The sequence below is a fragment of the Dromiciops gliroides genome, chromosome 3 (genome assembly GCF_019393635.1).
Source record: "Dromiciops gliroides isolate mDroGli1 chromosome 3, mDroGli1.pri, whole genome shotgun sequence".
Lineage (NCBI taxonomy): Eukaryota > Metazoa > Chordata > Mammalia > Microbiotheria > Microbiotheriidae > Dromiciops > Dromiciops gliroides.
Genome location: NC_057863.1, coordinates 572,729,461 through 572,743,777, shown reverse-complemented (window position 1 = coordinate 572,743,777; position 14,317 = coordinate 572,729,461). Strand labels below are relative to the sequence as shown.

The window sequence follows — 14,317 nt, the reverse complement described above, 5'->3', positions numbered from 1 at the left end:
AAAAAATTAAAGAGAATCTACATAATTTTTTAAAAAGAGGTTTCACAGACTACAGCTGATGGGGGTCCTAAAAGAGGAAACCTTACAGACTCTGTGTGTACCTGATAGGACTGATTATAGAGTAATGAGAAAGAACCTCTGTGGCTCATGGAAACCAGACCCATCATTTTATTGTCCCACCAAGGAAGGTAGGACGGTTGCACATACACTGCAAACAGCAGTAGCTTCTATAACATAAGACACTGAGGAGCCTAGAACATACAGCCAGGTGGTATGATGAACGAAGCACTGGACCTGGCATCAGGAAGATCTGAGTTCAAATCCAGCCTCACACACTATGTGATCTTGGGCAAGTAAATCTCTGTCTCTGTTAGCCTCAATTTCTCATCTGTAAAATAAGGATAATAATAGCACTTCCCTCCCAGGGTAAAGTGCTTAGCAATGTACCTGGCACACAGTAGGTGCTATATTCATCAGAGTTATTTTTCAGTCGTGTCCAACTCTTCAAGACCCCATTTGGGACTTTCTTGGCAAAAATACTAGAATGATTTGCCATTTCCTTTTTCAGCTGAGTACAGATGAGGAACTGAAACAAACAGGGTGAAGTGACTTGCCCAGGGTCACACAGCTAGTAAGTGTCTGAGGCCAGATTTGAACTCAGGTACTCCTGAATCCAGGGCCAGTGCTCTATCCACTGTACCACCTCGCTGCCTAGGTGCTATATAAGTGTTAGCTATTACAAAGGGATAGTCCTGACAGTTGTCATAACACATTATCTGAAAGACTTCTTATCTTGCTTTACAAGTTACTATATCCTAGGGAAACTACTAGAGAGAACAAAAATTGTTTCATGTTTGTCTCAGAAGAATTTTTTAAAGAGTTGGAAGCAAAAGTTATATATGTATATGTGTATGTATGTATGTGTATATATACACATATGCATACACACATACATGCACACATACACATACACATACACACATATATTTTAAAGTTTCTATTCTAAACCCTCTCAGATTATTTTAAAGACATAGGAACAAAATCTATATCTACCCATCCTTCTCTCCACCTATCAATCTATGTGTTCACACATACATCTATCCCAAGTGATTCAAAGTATTCTTGATTATCATTAATAGCTTTTGGATATATCATCATCCTCTGCTTTTATTGCTTCTGCATCATTTTCTCCAAACCACTTAATTTATTAAGCCTGTTCTGCCCCTATCTCTTCCTCACACCCCCTGCATCAGTATCCTATTTCTTTGACATGATTTAATACAAGTTATCTCCAGTCTTTTCTCCATGTCTCCTTCTCTCTGAAACTGTCTTCTAAATAAACATTTCTTTTCAATTTCAAATTTTATTTAAAATCTTTCTGAAAAGACTACATTAAGAAAAATCATTATGCATCTCATCTCACCTCTCAGATTTGCTCCCCACACATTCTATCATTAATGGTTTTGTCACATTTTATTATAAAAATAAATTGCAAGATATCTACTCTTCATCTATAATCTCAAATACAAAATTTTATTCTACAAGTGGTACTCCTCTCTTCCTTTTTCTAACAAACAAATTATCAGCTTGCTTTATTATAAACCATCCACAAGGGGAAGGGTTATTTTTTTCCACTTTTTTATATCACAATTTACATGATCATGTGGTAATAACTTTGAAAAAGTAACTAACCATTCAACTCAATGACTACACTACTGATTTTAAATCTTTTCAGATTTGTGACATCCTCATTTAAAATTATTTTTATATCTCTTACCTTTGAATCTTTCTCTTCCCAATGTTTTCTATATTTTTATTAATTTTTGTGTGAAAAGTGTTTTATAGTTCAGATCATATAGCTCCTGGGTTTGTCTTGGCAGGTAGACTCCCAAATATTTTATATTGTCCACAGTTATTTTAAATGGAACTTTTCATTCTTTCTGTTGTTGCTGGACTTTATTTTTATTAATTTTTTAAAGTTTTGCAACACTCCTTAAAATCATTTGAGTAGAGCAAAACCAGGAATGGAGATAACTGGAATAGTCTACAACCAGAATAACAATAACTCACTTAAGTAGCACTTAAAAGTACTTTTTTCACAAGAATGGCTGCCTATTTCTTGCCATTCACTCCTAGCCAGACACTCTACCTCTCTTCCTTCTCACATACTGCTGAACAATCCTGGAGAAAAATCTCACAATGTGATGGCTGGGTTCACTACAAGTTTATGTTATCAAAACTCAAATAGGCCCTCACTGCTGCACAGGAATCTCTATATTCTTCTTCTCTGACTGCCACACTTTCCAAACTTTCTCTTCTGAATTGGTGCTATTCATACACACACACACACACACACAGGGGTTCTGAACCTGTTTGGGGTCATGGAGTCCTCTGATAAAGCCTACAAACCAACTCCTCCTCAGAATGTTTTTAAATGCATAAAAAAAATGCATCGGATTCCAAAAGAAATCAATAATACTGAAATACAAAATATCTTTTTTTTTTAAAGTTCATAAAGTGGGGCAGCTAAGTGGCATAGTGGAAAAGGCACTGGCCCTGGATTCAAGAGGACCTGAGTTCAAATGCAACCTCAGACACTTGACACTTACTAGCTGTGTGACCCCAGGCAAGTCACTTAATCCTCTATGCCTGGCAAAAAAAAAAAAAAAAAAAGAGTTCATAAAGCCCAGGTTAAAAAATCCTGATATGAAATATATGAAAAGAGAGGATTTTTATTTCCTATGCTAGTGATTTCATTGGCTCTCAGGGATTCAGTTACTATTTCTATACTGATGATTCTCAAATCTACTTATCCAGCCCTAACCTCTCTGCTAACCTCCAATCTTGAATCTTCAACTGTCCATCTGATAACCCAAACTGCATGTGCAGTAGGCATCTTAAACTCAACATGTCCAAAATAGAGCTCATCATCTTCCCCCTCCCTTAGCCCTCTCTGCTTCCAAAATTCCCTATTACTGTTGAGGGTACCTCAAGGTTCACAATCTAAGTGTCATTCTCGACTCCTAACCATCCCTCCATATCTAAACTGTTACCACGGCCTGCACTTTCACCTCTGCATCATCTCTCTTCTCCTCTGACACTGCCACCAACTTGAGACTTCATCATCCCCTGCCTGGACTACTGCAATCGCCTGCTTGGGGGGGGGGGGGGTCCTACCTGCTTTCAGTCTCTCCTCACTCCAATCCATCCTCCATTTAACCACCAAAATGACTTTCCTAAAGTGCAGGTTCAGCCATGTCATTCTCCTCCCCTTTACTCAATAAACTCCACTAGCACCCTATTTCCTTCAGGACCAATGGAGCCCCCTCCATCTCTCCTAGTCTTCTTGTGTCTTACTCCCTGACATGTTCTCTTGGATGCAGGCATGCTGGCCTTTTCCTCTACGCTCAACACGACAATCCACCCCTCCATTCTGGGCATTTCATAGGCTGTCTCTCATGACTGGAATGCTGTCTGTCCCTCCTCATCTCTGCCTCTGGGCTTCAAGTCCCCACCAAAATCCCACTCTCTACAAGAAGCCTTTTCCAATCCCTCTTAATTCTAGTATCTTCCTTCTGCTCATTATTTCCTATTTATACTGTATAAGGCTCATTTGTACATAATTTTTTATACGTCGTCTCCCCCTTGAAATTGTGAATTCTTTGAGGCCAAGGACTACCTTTGTATATTCAGTCCTTAGCACAATATATGATATATAGTAGGTATTTAATAAATGCTTATTTACGAATAACACCTAGTATTTTATATGCACTCTAAGGTTCGTAAAGCAGTTTACAAATATTATCTCATTTTGTCTTCATAATAACTCTGGAAAGCAGGTACTATTATTATCCCCACTTTACAGATAAAGAAACTGAGGCTGTTGTGCCCAGGGCCACAAAACGAGTAAGTATGAGAGACTGGATTTGAACTTAGGTCTTCTTGACTCCAGGTCCAGTGCTCTACCTACTGGACCACCTACCTATTTTCATGAATGGACTAGATGACCCCTAAGGTTCCTTCCAACTTTAAATCCATGACCCTGTGATTTTTCTGTGTTTACAGAGCCAGTAAATGCCTGAGACAGGATTTGAACCCAGGTCTTCTGTCTCTAAGCCTTGTACTCTTATCTACTACCTCACACTATCTTTAGGATACTGGGACTATATGTGTCCTATAAAGCTATCGTGCTCTATTTGGGAATGTCAATATGTTTTATAAGAGAATAAACTAAAAGTGTAGCAAATGAGCAAAGAACTGAATGAGGCCTCACACCTCACAACCTCTGTGTCACTTCTAATAAAGCATCTGATCCCTCAGGATCAGTTAAGAATGTGAATGCACTATAAAGCTTAAGGACACTCCTGGAGTCTCCAGGAGAAAAATCTGGTCTTCTAACTAAAGGTGCACTTTGTATAAATAAAACCATTGGAAACAGCTAGCTGGTTAAAGGAGCCAAAATACTCATTTAACTTTACTTCACTGAAAAGCCTTCCTGGAATAGAAATATTTATCTGGCAGAAGATGTCTCTTCTAGATTTGTGAGTTTTTGTTTCGTAGAGGAGTAATTCAGTAGGTTTTATAACAAGTCATACCTAACACTGTGTTTACTTTTTTTTTTTTTTTTTTGCGGGGCAATGGGGGTTAAGTGACTTGCCCAGGGTCACACAGCTAGTAAGTGTCAAGTGTCTGAGGCCGGATTTGAACTCAGGTCCTCCTGAATCCAGGGCCAGTGCTTTATCCACTGAGCCACCTAGCTGCCCCGTGTGTTTACTTTTAATGTAAATTGTCTTGATAGTATTGGAGAGAGGCCTTTTTTTTCCTCCCAGAAGTCCAATTTGTTTATTCTAAACATGGTAATCTTAGAAGTGAAAACAAAGAAACAAAACCCCAATATTAATTGGCAAGGCTTAATATTTTATTTGTCAAGGTCTGATTTTTTTTTTCTCTTTACTATCCCTTTAGGTCAAAGTGATGGCTCTGGTAGAAGACAGGATATTTAGTTCATGCAAAAGTCTCAAAGAAGTCTGCACAGCCTTAAAAAAAAAAATGTTCCTCTGCCTGCAAAAAAATGGAACCAGCAGAGGGAGCATAAGAACACAAAACCAGAGGATTTGTAATGCTCCACTTTGGCCTTTGGGCATAAAGATTCAAGGGATACTTAGGCCACTTCCCCACTCATTCAAGTGTTGTTTTGTTTTTTAATAAAAGGACCTAACCAAGGATCATGGTACCAATGAAGTACCCTAAGCTACAACCAGGACTAATGTAGTCATTCCAATGGTTGCTTAGTTCATTCTGTCTATGGTTTGTTTCAGGGTTGAACCATCTGAGTTCAAACCTGAGCCAATGGGATCCTGGTCATCTTCAGGGATGACTCTGATCCTTTCATGGGTGTGGCTCATTCTTTGATAGGACTGGGAGAGGGCCCCGCAGATACCCCACCAAACCTGATCTTCTGTCCTACTTACAGGAACATTAACCTAGAGTGGTTGGGGAATCCAGAATTGACTCAATTTTCCATCTTGCAACAGACATGTGTGAAGGTAAGTTTGGGACTGCCAAGGGAGTTGTGGGTCAAAGTAGTCCCTACTGGCTTCCCATGGTCCAGATTCAAATCCATGAGTTTCACTGGAACCAGACTAGTATTGGAAATGAGAAATAATAATAGGAACAACAATGATCATGTGAACCTTAGACCTCCCTTTGACTGGTTCTTCTTCCTTCCCTGACTATCTCATTGAGATGTTAAAAAAAATGAGAGTGCTGTCAACTCTGAGAAAAACATGATAAATCCTCATTAAGGTAGTGCAGACCTACAGTCTATACAACGCAGAGGCCACGCATGGTTTCCAGAACAATTGTGGAGGCCTGCTCGCTTCCCTTGGCAGCAGCACAGAACAGAGAGTACTAGCTATAGACAGGATATTGTCATAGGCTGATTAGATAATCAAAGCAGCAGGCTGAAATCTGACCCTGACCCAACCAGAAGAGCAGGCTATTGTCTCAACTACCCTCTTCTTTGTTCTTAAAAACTTTACACTCAACTTGGGTCTAAAGACATTTTAAGAGGACTATGACAAACATCTAAAAAAGAAAATAAACCCCAACCACCCGTCTTCACACAATCCAAGTCAGAGAAATCCAGCTTTCCCTCCTGTATTTGCTTTATGTCCGTCATGAGGAAAGTTTACAGAAACTGGGATCGCGCCACCAGAGAGGAGAAAGCTAAAGAGACGATTAATGCCCTTTATTTGCAATGGTGTTGGGGGAGGGAAACGGAAGTGGTATTAGCAGGCAGAGAATTTCCTGGCAGTCATGACTTAGGGGCTGGAATGGATTTCATCATCAAAGAATAGAAAAATATTAGGGCGGAGGGTGGCTCAAGATCATCTAGTCTAACTCACTTTCTAGACAAGGAAACCAAGGCCAAGGAGGTGGGGTGGGAAATTCAGGGTTCTTTTCACTACATCATGGTGCTTTTCAAAAATAATTATTAACCAAATTTTATTGAAATCTTTTGTTTTTACTATACAATGCTGTTGTAAAAGAAATCTGCAGAATATCACCATTCATTGTCATCTGTTTAGACTATTCTCAACATTGTTAAGGGAAAAAGAGAGGAGGGGAGGGGAGGAGAGGAAAAGGAAAAAAGAAAAAGCTCTGTTTAAATGGGTCTTAAGTACCACAAAACACCTAATGATCACATGCTCTGTGGTATGCACAGAACAACTCTGAAATAATTATTAAGATATACAATTATATTCTTAACAATGTTAAGAATAGTCTAAACAGATGAGAACAAATGGTGACATTCTGCAGATTTCTTTTACAACAGCATTGTATAGTAAAAACAAAAGATTTCAATAAAATTTAGTTAATAAATTAATTATTTAGGAATAATCCTTTCTAACTGCTCAATCATAGGCTGAGCACAGATATGTTATAATACCCAGGCTACATCATGCTGGACATATTGGGTGGGTACATGGTCACACTTTCAAGCCCAAAGAATCTTAAAACAAATACTTAACTACATAAGAACTTAACTGGGTTTTTTTTTAAGTAGTTTAGTTGAAGATAAAGAAACTGTGTTTCATTTACATATATTAATAAGCTCAACCAAACTGGATGTCCATTATCTGTGGACAGTGTGAACAGCTATATACTCCCATCCTATCTCCACGGGGTTAGGGCTTGGGACAGCCTCAAACAACGTCTTACTAATGTCTGCCAGAATAAGCTTTCCTTAATGTGGTATGAAAAAAACACCCAAATAAGCATCATTTTCCAAACAGATTGATGTCTCTAATGTTGTGACTACTACAGAAAAACGCTGACATTTCTCCTATTGAAGCTATCTGAAACCAGCATGTATAAGTGCCCAGCACATCCATACGATCAGAGACTGAGGTCTCTCTATGACTATATACAACGTGCCCTCTTTGTGTTCCTTGTAGACTGATGCTTCCTGTACCCTGATGCCACAGCTCTCACACCTACCTGTATGGCCTCTGATTGTTGTTACAAGACTGCAGTTTTCTTGCTCCAGTTTGAGGATTGTAACTTGTCCTGAATGGTCGCCCACAAACACATGTCGAGTATCAACATCAAATCTGGTATGGAGCATTAAGGGATGTTTATCAAGAATAGATGGCTGGATGAAAGGGAAGGAAGGAGGGAAAACAAATTATTTTAATTCTTAAAAATCATGAGAAAGAGAGCAATGAAGTGGTTACACACTTCTAACACATTATCAGCTGGAAGTAGAAAAACATTTAAATTAGTTAAGACTACATTATATTTTCTCTCGATTAACCTGGACAAGAATATAAATGAATGAACAGACTCAATATAATTCCTAGTAACCTTTCTGATAGGAAGGTTGATAATAAAATTCACTTAAAAATTTCTTTGGAAGAAAGCTAAATTAATACAACCTTATGTATCTAGCTTGATTGAGACCTACTACATCTGGATATGCATAAATCCACATAATCTCAGTAGGTGCCTTAGGACATTTCCCCTATAAAGGAATGAGATACAGTGGCAGAGTTTGCCACTACTGGGAAGCAGGGACCTTGGTCACAGGTCCAGGGTGGAAAAAAGGGCTTGTGGCAGCTCAAAGACCACATCACAGGCCAGGAGAGTAGTAAACAGACCTCTCCTTAGATGATATTACCTTGGAAGAACCAAAAACTTACAGACTCCCAGACCTAGCTCTGGAAACAGCTACACAAAAAACCCTAAAGCTTGGGACAGTGCCCTGGGAGCAGAACCCTGATTGTCAAGAAATAGGCTGGAAAATGAGCAAACAACAACAAAAAAAGAACCTAACCACAGAAAGTTACTATGATGACAGGGAAGATCAAAACACAAACTCGGGAAAAGACAACAAAGGAGCTAAAGCCTCAAGGAAAAATTTGAATTGATCTCAGGCCCCAAAAGAATTCCTGGAAGAGCTCAGAAAGGATTGTGAAAATTAACTAATAGTAGAAGGGGAAAAATTGGGAAAAGAAATAAGAGTGATGCAAGACAATCATGAAAAAGGAGTCAACAGCTCGGTAAAGGAAGCACAAAAAAAGTCTTGCCAAAGTTTTAAACTGCTGGCAAAAAGAAAAGTTAAAACACAGGCTAAAATGAAGTTTGGGAATAATCTGTTGGTTTGTCTATCTATACAAGTCTACTTCTCCACTACCAAGCACAATAAAAATCTCTTAACCATACCATTCAAAATATTTAGTAACTCACCTAGTTTTATTCTCTCCTCTTTCTCCCAACCAAATATAAGTAAACAAATAAATAAGTGAATGAATGCATGAATGAATGAATAAGTCAATAAATAAGTAAAAAGACAAAACAAAATATCAAGAAAAACACAGAATTGGGAAGATGGTGATTGAATGTATGTGTTTTTTAATGGGACCTGTATTGAAATCTCTTTCCAAACACTATTTGGGCTGCCTATTTGCAAACTGTCCAAGATATCTAGTCATTATCTAGAAAAAAACATTCTGGAATAAGGCAAGTCAGCTGGTTACTGGCGGAGATTTCTCTGGCTAAAGCACAAACTGTCAAGTTGCCAGCGTTTTAGTGTTGGCTAAATATATGTTTCCAGTTGCTGGGCTTGCCACTGGGGCTTCAAATCCTGAGCCAGCAAGGGGGAGTTAGCTGAGGTCAGGCACTCTTTTCAGGAGTGTTTGCATAGTTCATGGTCATTTCCGTTACCACTGCCACCACTACGGTGTCTGGATTTAGCTCACCCACCAATGAACTAACAAGGAAGCTGAAAGCAAGGGTTCTTTGCACATGCAGAGAGGAGGCACATGACTCTGTAAATTACATTGAACACGTGTTGTAGCTATGGTTGTAGTTGTGACAAATGATGGAATAAGAAGGGCTGTCCCCTCTGGAGAAAGGTGTGGTGACCAAAACAGAACATTGACAGTCAGATCAAGGCAAACTTGCAGCCTTTCTTCATATATTTTTGCAAGGCTTTATTTTTTTTTTTAAAGCAGCAGCTTCTGGGCTTGACACATACCACTGAAGTGGACACATATTAATTAAACACCTCCTATGTACCGGGAACCGGGGATACAGAGAGACAAAATCAAACAGCTCCTGTCCTTGAGCAGCTTTCATTTTATTTGGGAGATATGACATGTAAACAGATAAGTAACTACAAGGTAACTTGAGGAAGGAGAGAGAACTAACAGCTGGGGCTACGGGGAGTGGGCAAAGGCCAGGAAAGGCTTCACAAGTCTGGAAAGGTCAGTGGTAAGCAGATGTCAGAGGCTTTAAATGACAAGATGAAGTTCTTCTCTCTTCTCCTAAGAAGAATCCTTTCAAGATCTTTGAGGTAGAAAGGGACATGCTCTTAGGTTTGGGGAATAGTAATTGGAAAGCTGTGTGGAAGATTAACAGCAGAGAGGAGAGTCAGAGTACATGTATAATGTCTCATCGATGATCAGAGAACAGGAGGCACCATCACATTCTTTTGAACGAGTGGGGAGGCAGCTAGGTGGCGCAGTGGATAAAACACCGGTCCTGGATTCAGGAGAATCTGAGTTCAAATCCGGCCTCAGACAACTTGACACTTACTAGCTGTGTGACCCTGGGGCGAGTCACTTAACCCTCACTGCCCTGCCAAAAAATCCCCCCCAAAAAAACCCACCACAAAACAAAACTAGTGGGGGGTGGGGGCAGGGGAGAATAAGAATTTACATAGTGCCTGCTATTGTCTTGCCCTGTGCTAAGTACTTTATAAATATTATCTATTTTTATCCTCATAACATGCTACTGTTACTGCCATATTACAGATGAGGAAACTGAGGCAAACAGGGGTTACATGACTTGCCCAGAGTCACATAGCTAGTATCTGAGGCTGGATTTGAACGCGGGTTTTCCTGACTCCAATTTCCACACTCTCACCACTGCAAGACCTAGCTGTCTCGACTACACTTATTTCTATAGGTTTTCTCTCCTTACTGCCTCTGAGCTCCACAAAGGCAGGAATGAAGTTTTATTTTAATTTCAGATTCTACCCAGTGCCTAGCATAGACTTCTGCCTACATTAAGCACTTAATAGATTCCTATTAAACTGAACTGAAAAGTGAGCCCAGCTGCTACTTCCTCAAAGGCAGGTGTCAAGGGCAGTTGGTTGAAGAAGTCTTGGGCTGGAGCCCAAGCCCCTGAACTGACTGACTTCTGTCAAAGGCCATGTTTTGTGGCTCCTGTTAACAGGAGGTGCTGTCTCCCAAAAGATAGGCTGCTTATCTCCCTTGCTTCTAGTCTCCCTTGTCCTTTGATGGGAGGAAACAGGAAAGATATTCGCTACAATGCACACAAAATGCAGTGCACAGAAACTGGTTTCTTAAAGTGGTAGGCCAAGCAAAGACATCTCTGGGGATTCAGGCCCTTCCACCCCATTTTTTGGTCAGTCTGCTGTGCCTCTTGTTCCCCTCTGTGGTGGGATACCTTTTCACTTAGGCTTTACAAGTTATTAACAAAGATCTCTCTGTGAATGAGGACCGCTGTTTAGGAAGTTTGTTTCCCTAGGCTCTCTAGCCTTGAAAAATAAATTTTGTTATGCGGAGTTGGGGGACAAAAGGTACCAGCCTGCAAAATCTTTTTTATCAGCTCAATGTCACAATAATAATATATCAGATAGCACTGAATACTGACAGCCTGAATAAGTACAATTATCAGAGCTTAAGTGCAGAGTACATTTTAAAATTTTATGAAGATAATTATTAAGCTGCCATCTGATTTCATGCTAATTTGACTCAATCTCTTTCAGTCCCCCCCCCCCTTTTTGGGTAAATCTCTCCCAAAGCCTGGCTGTGATGAGGGGTAAAAAATGAGAGTGAAATCGACAGCTTCTGAAGAGAGTTGGCTCATCTCGACAGGAGGGAGGGGCTCCGGGCTCCTGGCACCCATCTGCAGGGACTGCCAAGCAGATGATCTGACTGTTGGGGATCATGGAACATATGACTTCATATATTTTTCAAGTCTCAGTCCCATATATGGATGTGAGAATCTGAAAGCTGGAGGTATCTGCTACTGTTTTTCTTTCTGACTTTACAAATTATCTTTTCCCTTGCTCACCTCTATGGTATTTGCAGCTACATCAAATGCTGTAGTCTAGTTCCTGTGTGTATGTCATGCGTCCCTACAAGCCTCGGGTCCACAAGGACAGCTACTGTCTCTGGCTTGAACTTTGAGTCTCCCACATTGCCCAGCACGGTGCTCTGTACACATTAACTGCTTGTTAGACTGAACTGAATTTGTTAAATGCCCTCTATGTTGCAAAGCACTGTGCTGGGCAATGGGGGAGTCACAAAGTCTAACTATGACATTATCCTAGCTTTTCTGAAGTCTAGCAGGGAAATCGGAAACACACACACACAGAACAACAATCCATCTCACAGGTCTATCAGAAAGACACAAAGAGCATGCTGGATAAGGTCCGAGGGGATAAGGAGCATGGCTGAGGCAGGAAGAAGAACCAGAGAAAGATTCATGGAACAACTGTCCCTAGAATAGGACTTTAGGGCAGACAAACCATTGAGAGATTGTTGGATCAGAACTGGTCTCGTGATAATCAACACTTAAGCACTTACTGTGGTGCCAGGCATTGAGCTAAGTGCTAGAAAAAGATGAGTTTCTTTCAACAGTTTCTCATGCTAGACACAGAAAACAACATGAGCAAGGAAAAACACAGTGTTGGAAAAGAAGAGGCATGTCCAGGGAGATAAACTCCCTTATAATGGGAACACAGAGTATTCATGAGATAAATGTGGGCAGGTAGGCAGTAATAAGACTGTGGAGGACCTTGGAAAAGGAGTTTGAGTTTTATTTGACAGAAAATCACTGAAAATTTCTGAGCAGGGTGAAATGCCCAGACTTAGGCATTAGTCTGGGAGTGCTATGAAGGGTGGGCTGAAAGCAGAGATGGGGTGGAGGCTTATCGTTTGGTCAAACAAATTGAAATATAGCCCTACTTGGGCAGCTAGGTGGCGCAGTGGATAAAGCAAGGGCCCTGAATTCAGGAGGACCCAAGTTCAAATCTGGTCTCAGACACTTGACATTTACTAGCTGTGTGACCCTGGGCAAGTCACTTTAACCTCATTGCCCTGAAAAAGAAAGAAAGAGAGAGAGAGACAGACAGACAGAGAGGGAGGGAGGGAGGGAGGGAGGAAGGAAGGAAGGAAGGAAGGAAGGAAGGAAGGAAGGAAGGAAGGAAGGAAGGAAGGAAGGAAGGAAGGAAGGCCTACTGAAGGATGAGGGGGAGGTCGTGCTTTTAAAATTAGGACCTTAGAGTTCCTTCCAAACCCAAGATTCTGTAATTAACTTATAACTGTCTTAACATGATCATGGTTGAGTTTGCTACTGAAAGGCAGACCAGGTCATTGATCAATCATTTAATCAACTAGCATTTATTAAGCGGCTCCTCTGTGCCAGGCACTGTGTGCATAGTGCCGCATGTTTAACAACCCATAACCTTTCTGGGGGATCAGTAGATTGCTAGACCTAATGACGGTCAGGGACTGTCACAACACTCTTAGGCAGTTCAAGAGGGCATAATGTGATCCAGTCTCACTGCTGGAGATGAAACTTGACACATTACCAAACATTTGATGGTAACCCACTGTGGACAGTCTCATAGGTCCCCTCCTACTAACCAAATGGGATGTTGTTCGGAAGCCTTGGTTTGTGTCTGCTGATAATTGCCACTGGAGTTCTTTTCTAGACCCCTGCAGTAGATCTCTTGCATTTGCTTTCAGCCAGCTGCAGGCTCTGGACAGAATATGACTAGGCTGTAGTGTCAGGATGGCTTGGCCTCCATGCCATCTCTCACTGGCCATGAACCTCAGGCTGCTGCACAGCACAAACTATTATTTCACTTTTTCCCATATCTACCCACATACCCAGGATGATTTGAGTGCTAGCTCAATCCAGAATACGTCTCATTCCCATGGGGCAACTTAGCCAGAAAACCTTTTGAATCCTAGATATCTTAGATTCATTCAAGGAATTAAAAAAAGTAAGACAAATGCTGGAGATGCAACCAAGGATACTGCAGGCCAGAGGGTCCAGAGCTGGTGCGGTAACCTCCTAGGCGCTGCCCGCTCTCTGAGCAGTGCCAGGTGAACTGTTTGTCTTGTCCCGTGCTCAGCACCCATTCCATCTCCAGAACAAACAGGACCATTGTGACCCTGCTCTGGTGAGCTGAAAAAGAAAAAGAAAACAGACCTATTTGTCATCCTAAGTGGTGGGAAAAGCAGAAGACCAGGAAAAAGAAAGAGAGTTAAATATTTCACCCAGCAGAAAGTGCTAAGTCATCAGGGCAGTAGAGGCAAACACCACCCAAGTATTCTGTACTGTCTTAGCTGAGTGACAATTACAGCCCAACAAAATGTCTGGACAAATACTGACAGTATAGTTGGCTTGTTTATTCTAGTGATAATGAAGATGATGCACGCGGCTTCTTCTCAACTTAACACTATGTCTGGCACATAGAAGGTGCTTAATAAATGTTTACTCATTGACTGATGATACCTGAAAACTTAGCCTTAATACTGATAGCAAAGCTCAGGAAGTCAAGCTTTTTGTTAGATCTCACAAATGCCTTTGAAAGAAGCAAAGACTGTATTTGACAAAAACTGCTGGGAAAACTGGAAGATAATATGGCAGAAATTAGGCATAGACCAACATCTTACACCTGATACTAAAATAAGGTCAAAAAGGGTACATGATTTAGACATAAAAGGTGATACCATAGGTAAATTAGGAGAGGAAGGAATAGTTTACCTTT

General features: G+C 40.6%; 1 protein-coding gene across 3 annotated transcripts in view; it reads right to left on the bottom strand.

Annotated features, from left to right (window-relative positions):
* WDFY2 (WD repeat and FYVE domain containing 2) overlaps nucleotides 1-14,317 on the bottom strand; it is a 164,578-nt gene that overhangs the window by 27,552 nt on the left and 122,709 nt on the right. For all 3 annotated transcript variants that reach the window (XR_006355610.1, XM_043993597.1, XM_043993598.1), the window contains 2 exons: nucleotides 13,581-13,731; nucleotides 7,504-7,616 (listed from right to left, as the gene is read on the bottom strand). Coding sequence is in view for 2 of the 3 variants with exons in the window: in XM_043993597.1 (XP_043849532.1) it covers nucleotides 7,504-7,616; nucleotides 13,581-13,731 (264 nt within the window). In the remaining variant the exon portion in view is untranslated. The remainder of the gene's footprint in view (nucleotides 1-7,503; nucleotides 7,617-13,580; nucleotides 13,732-14,317) is intronic.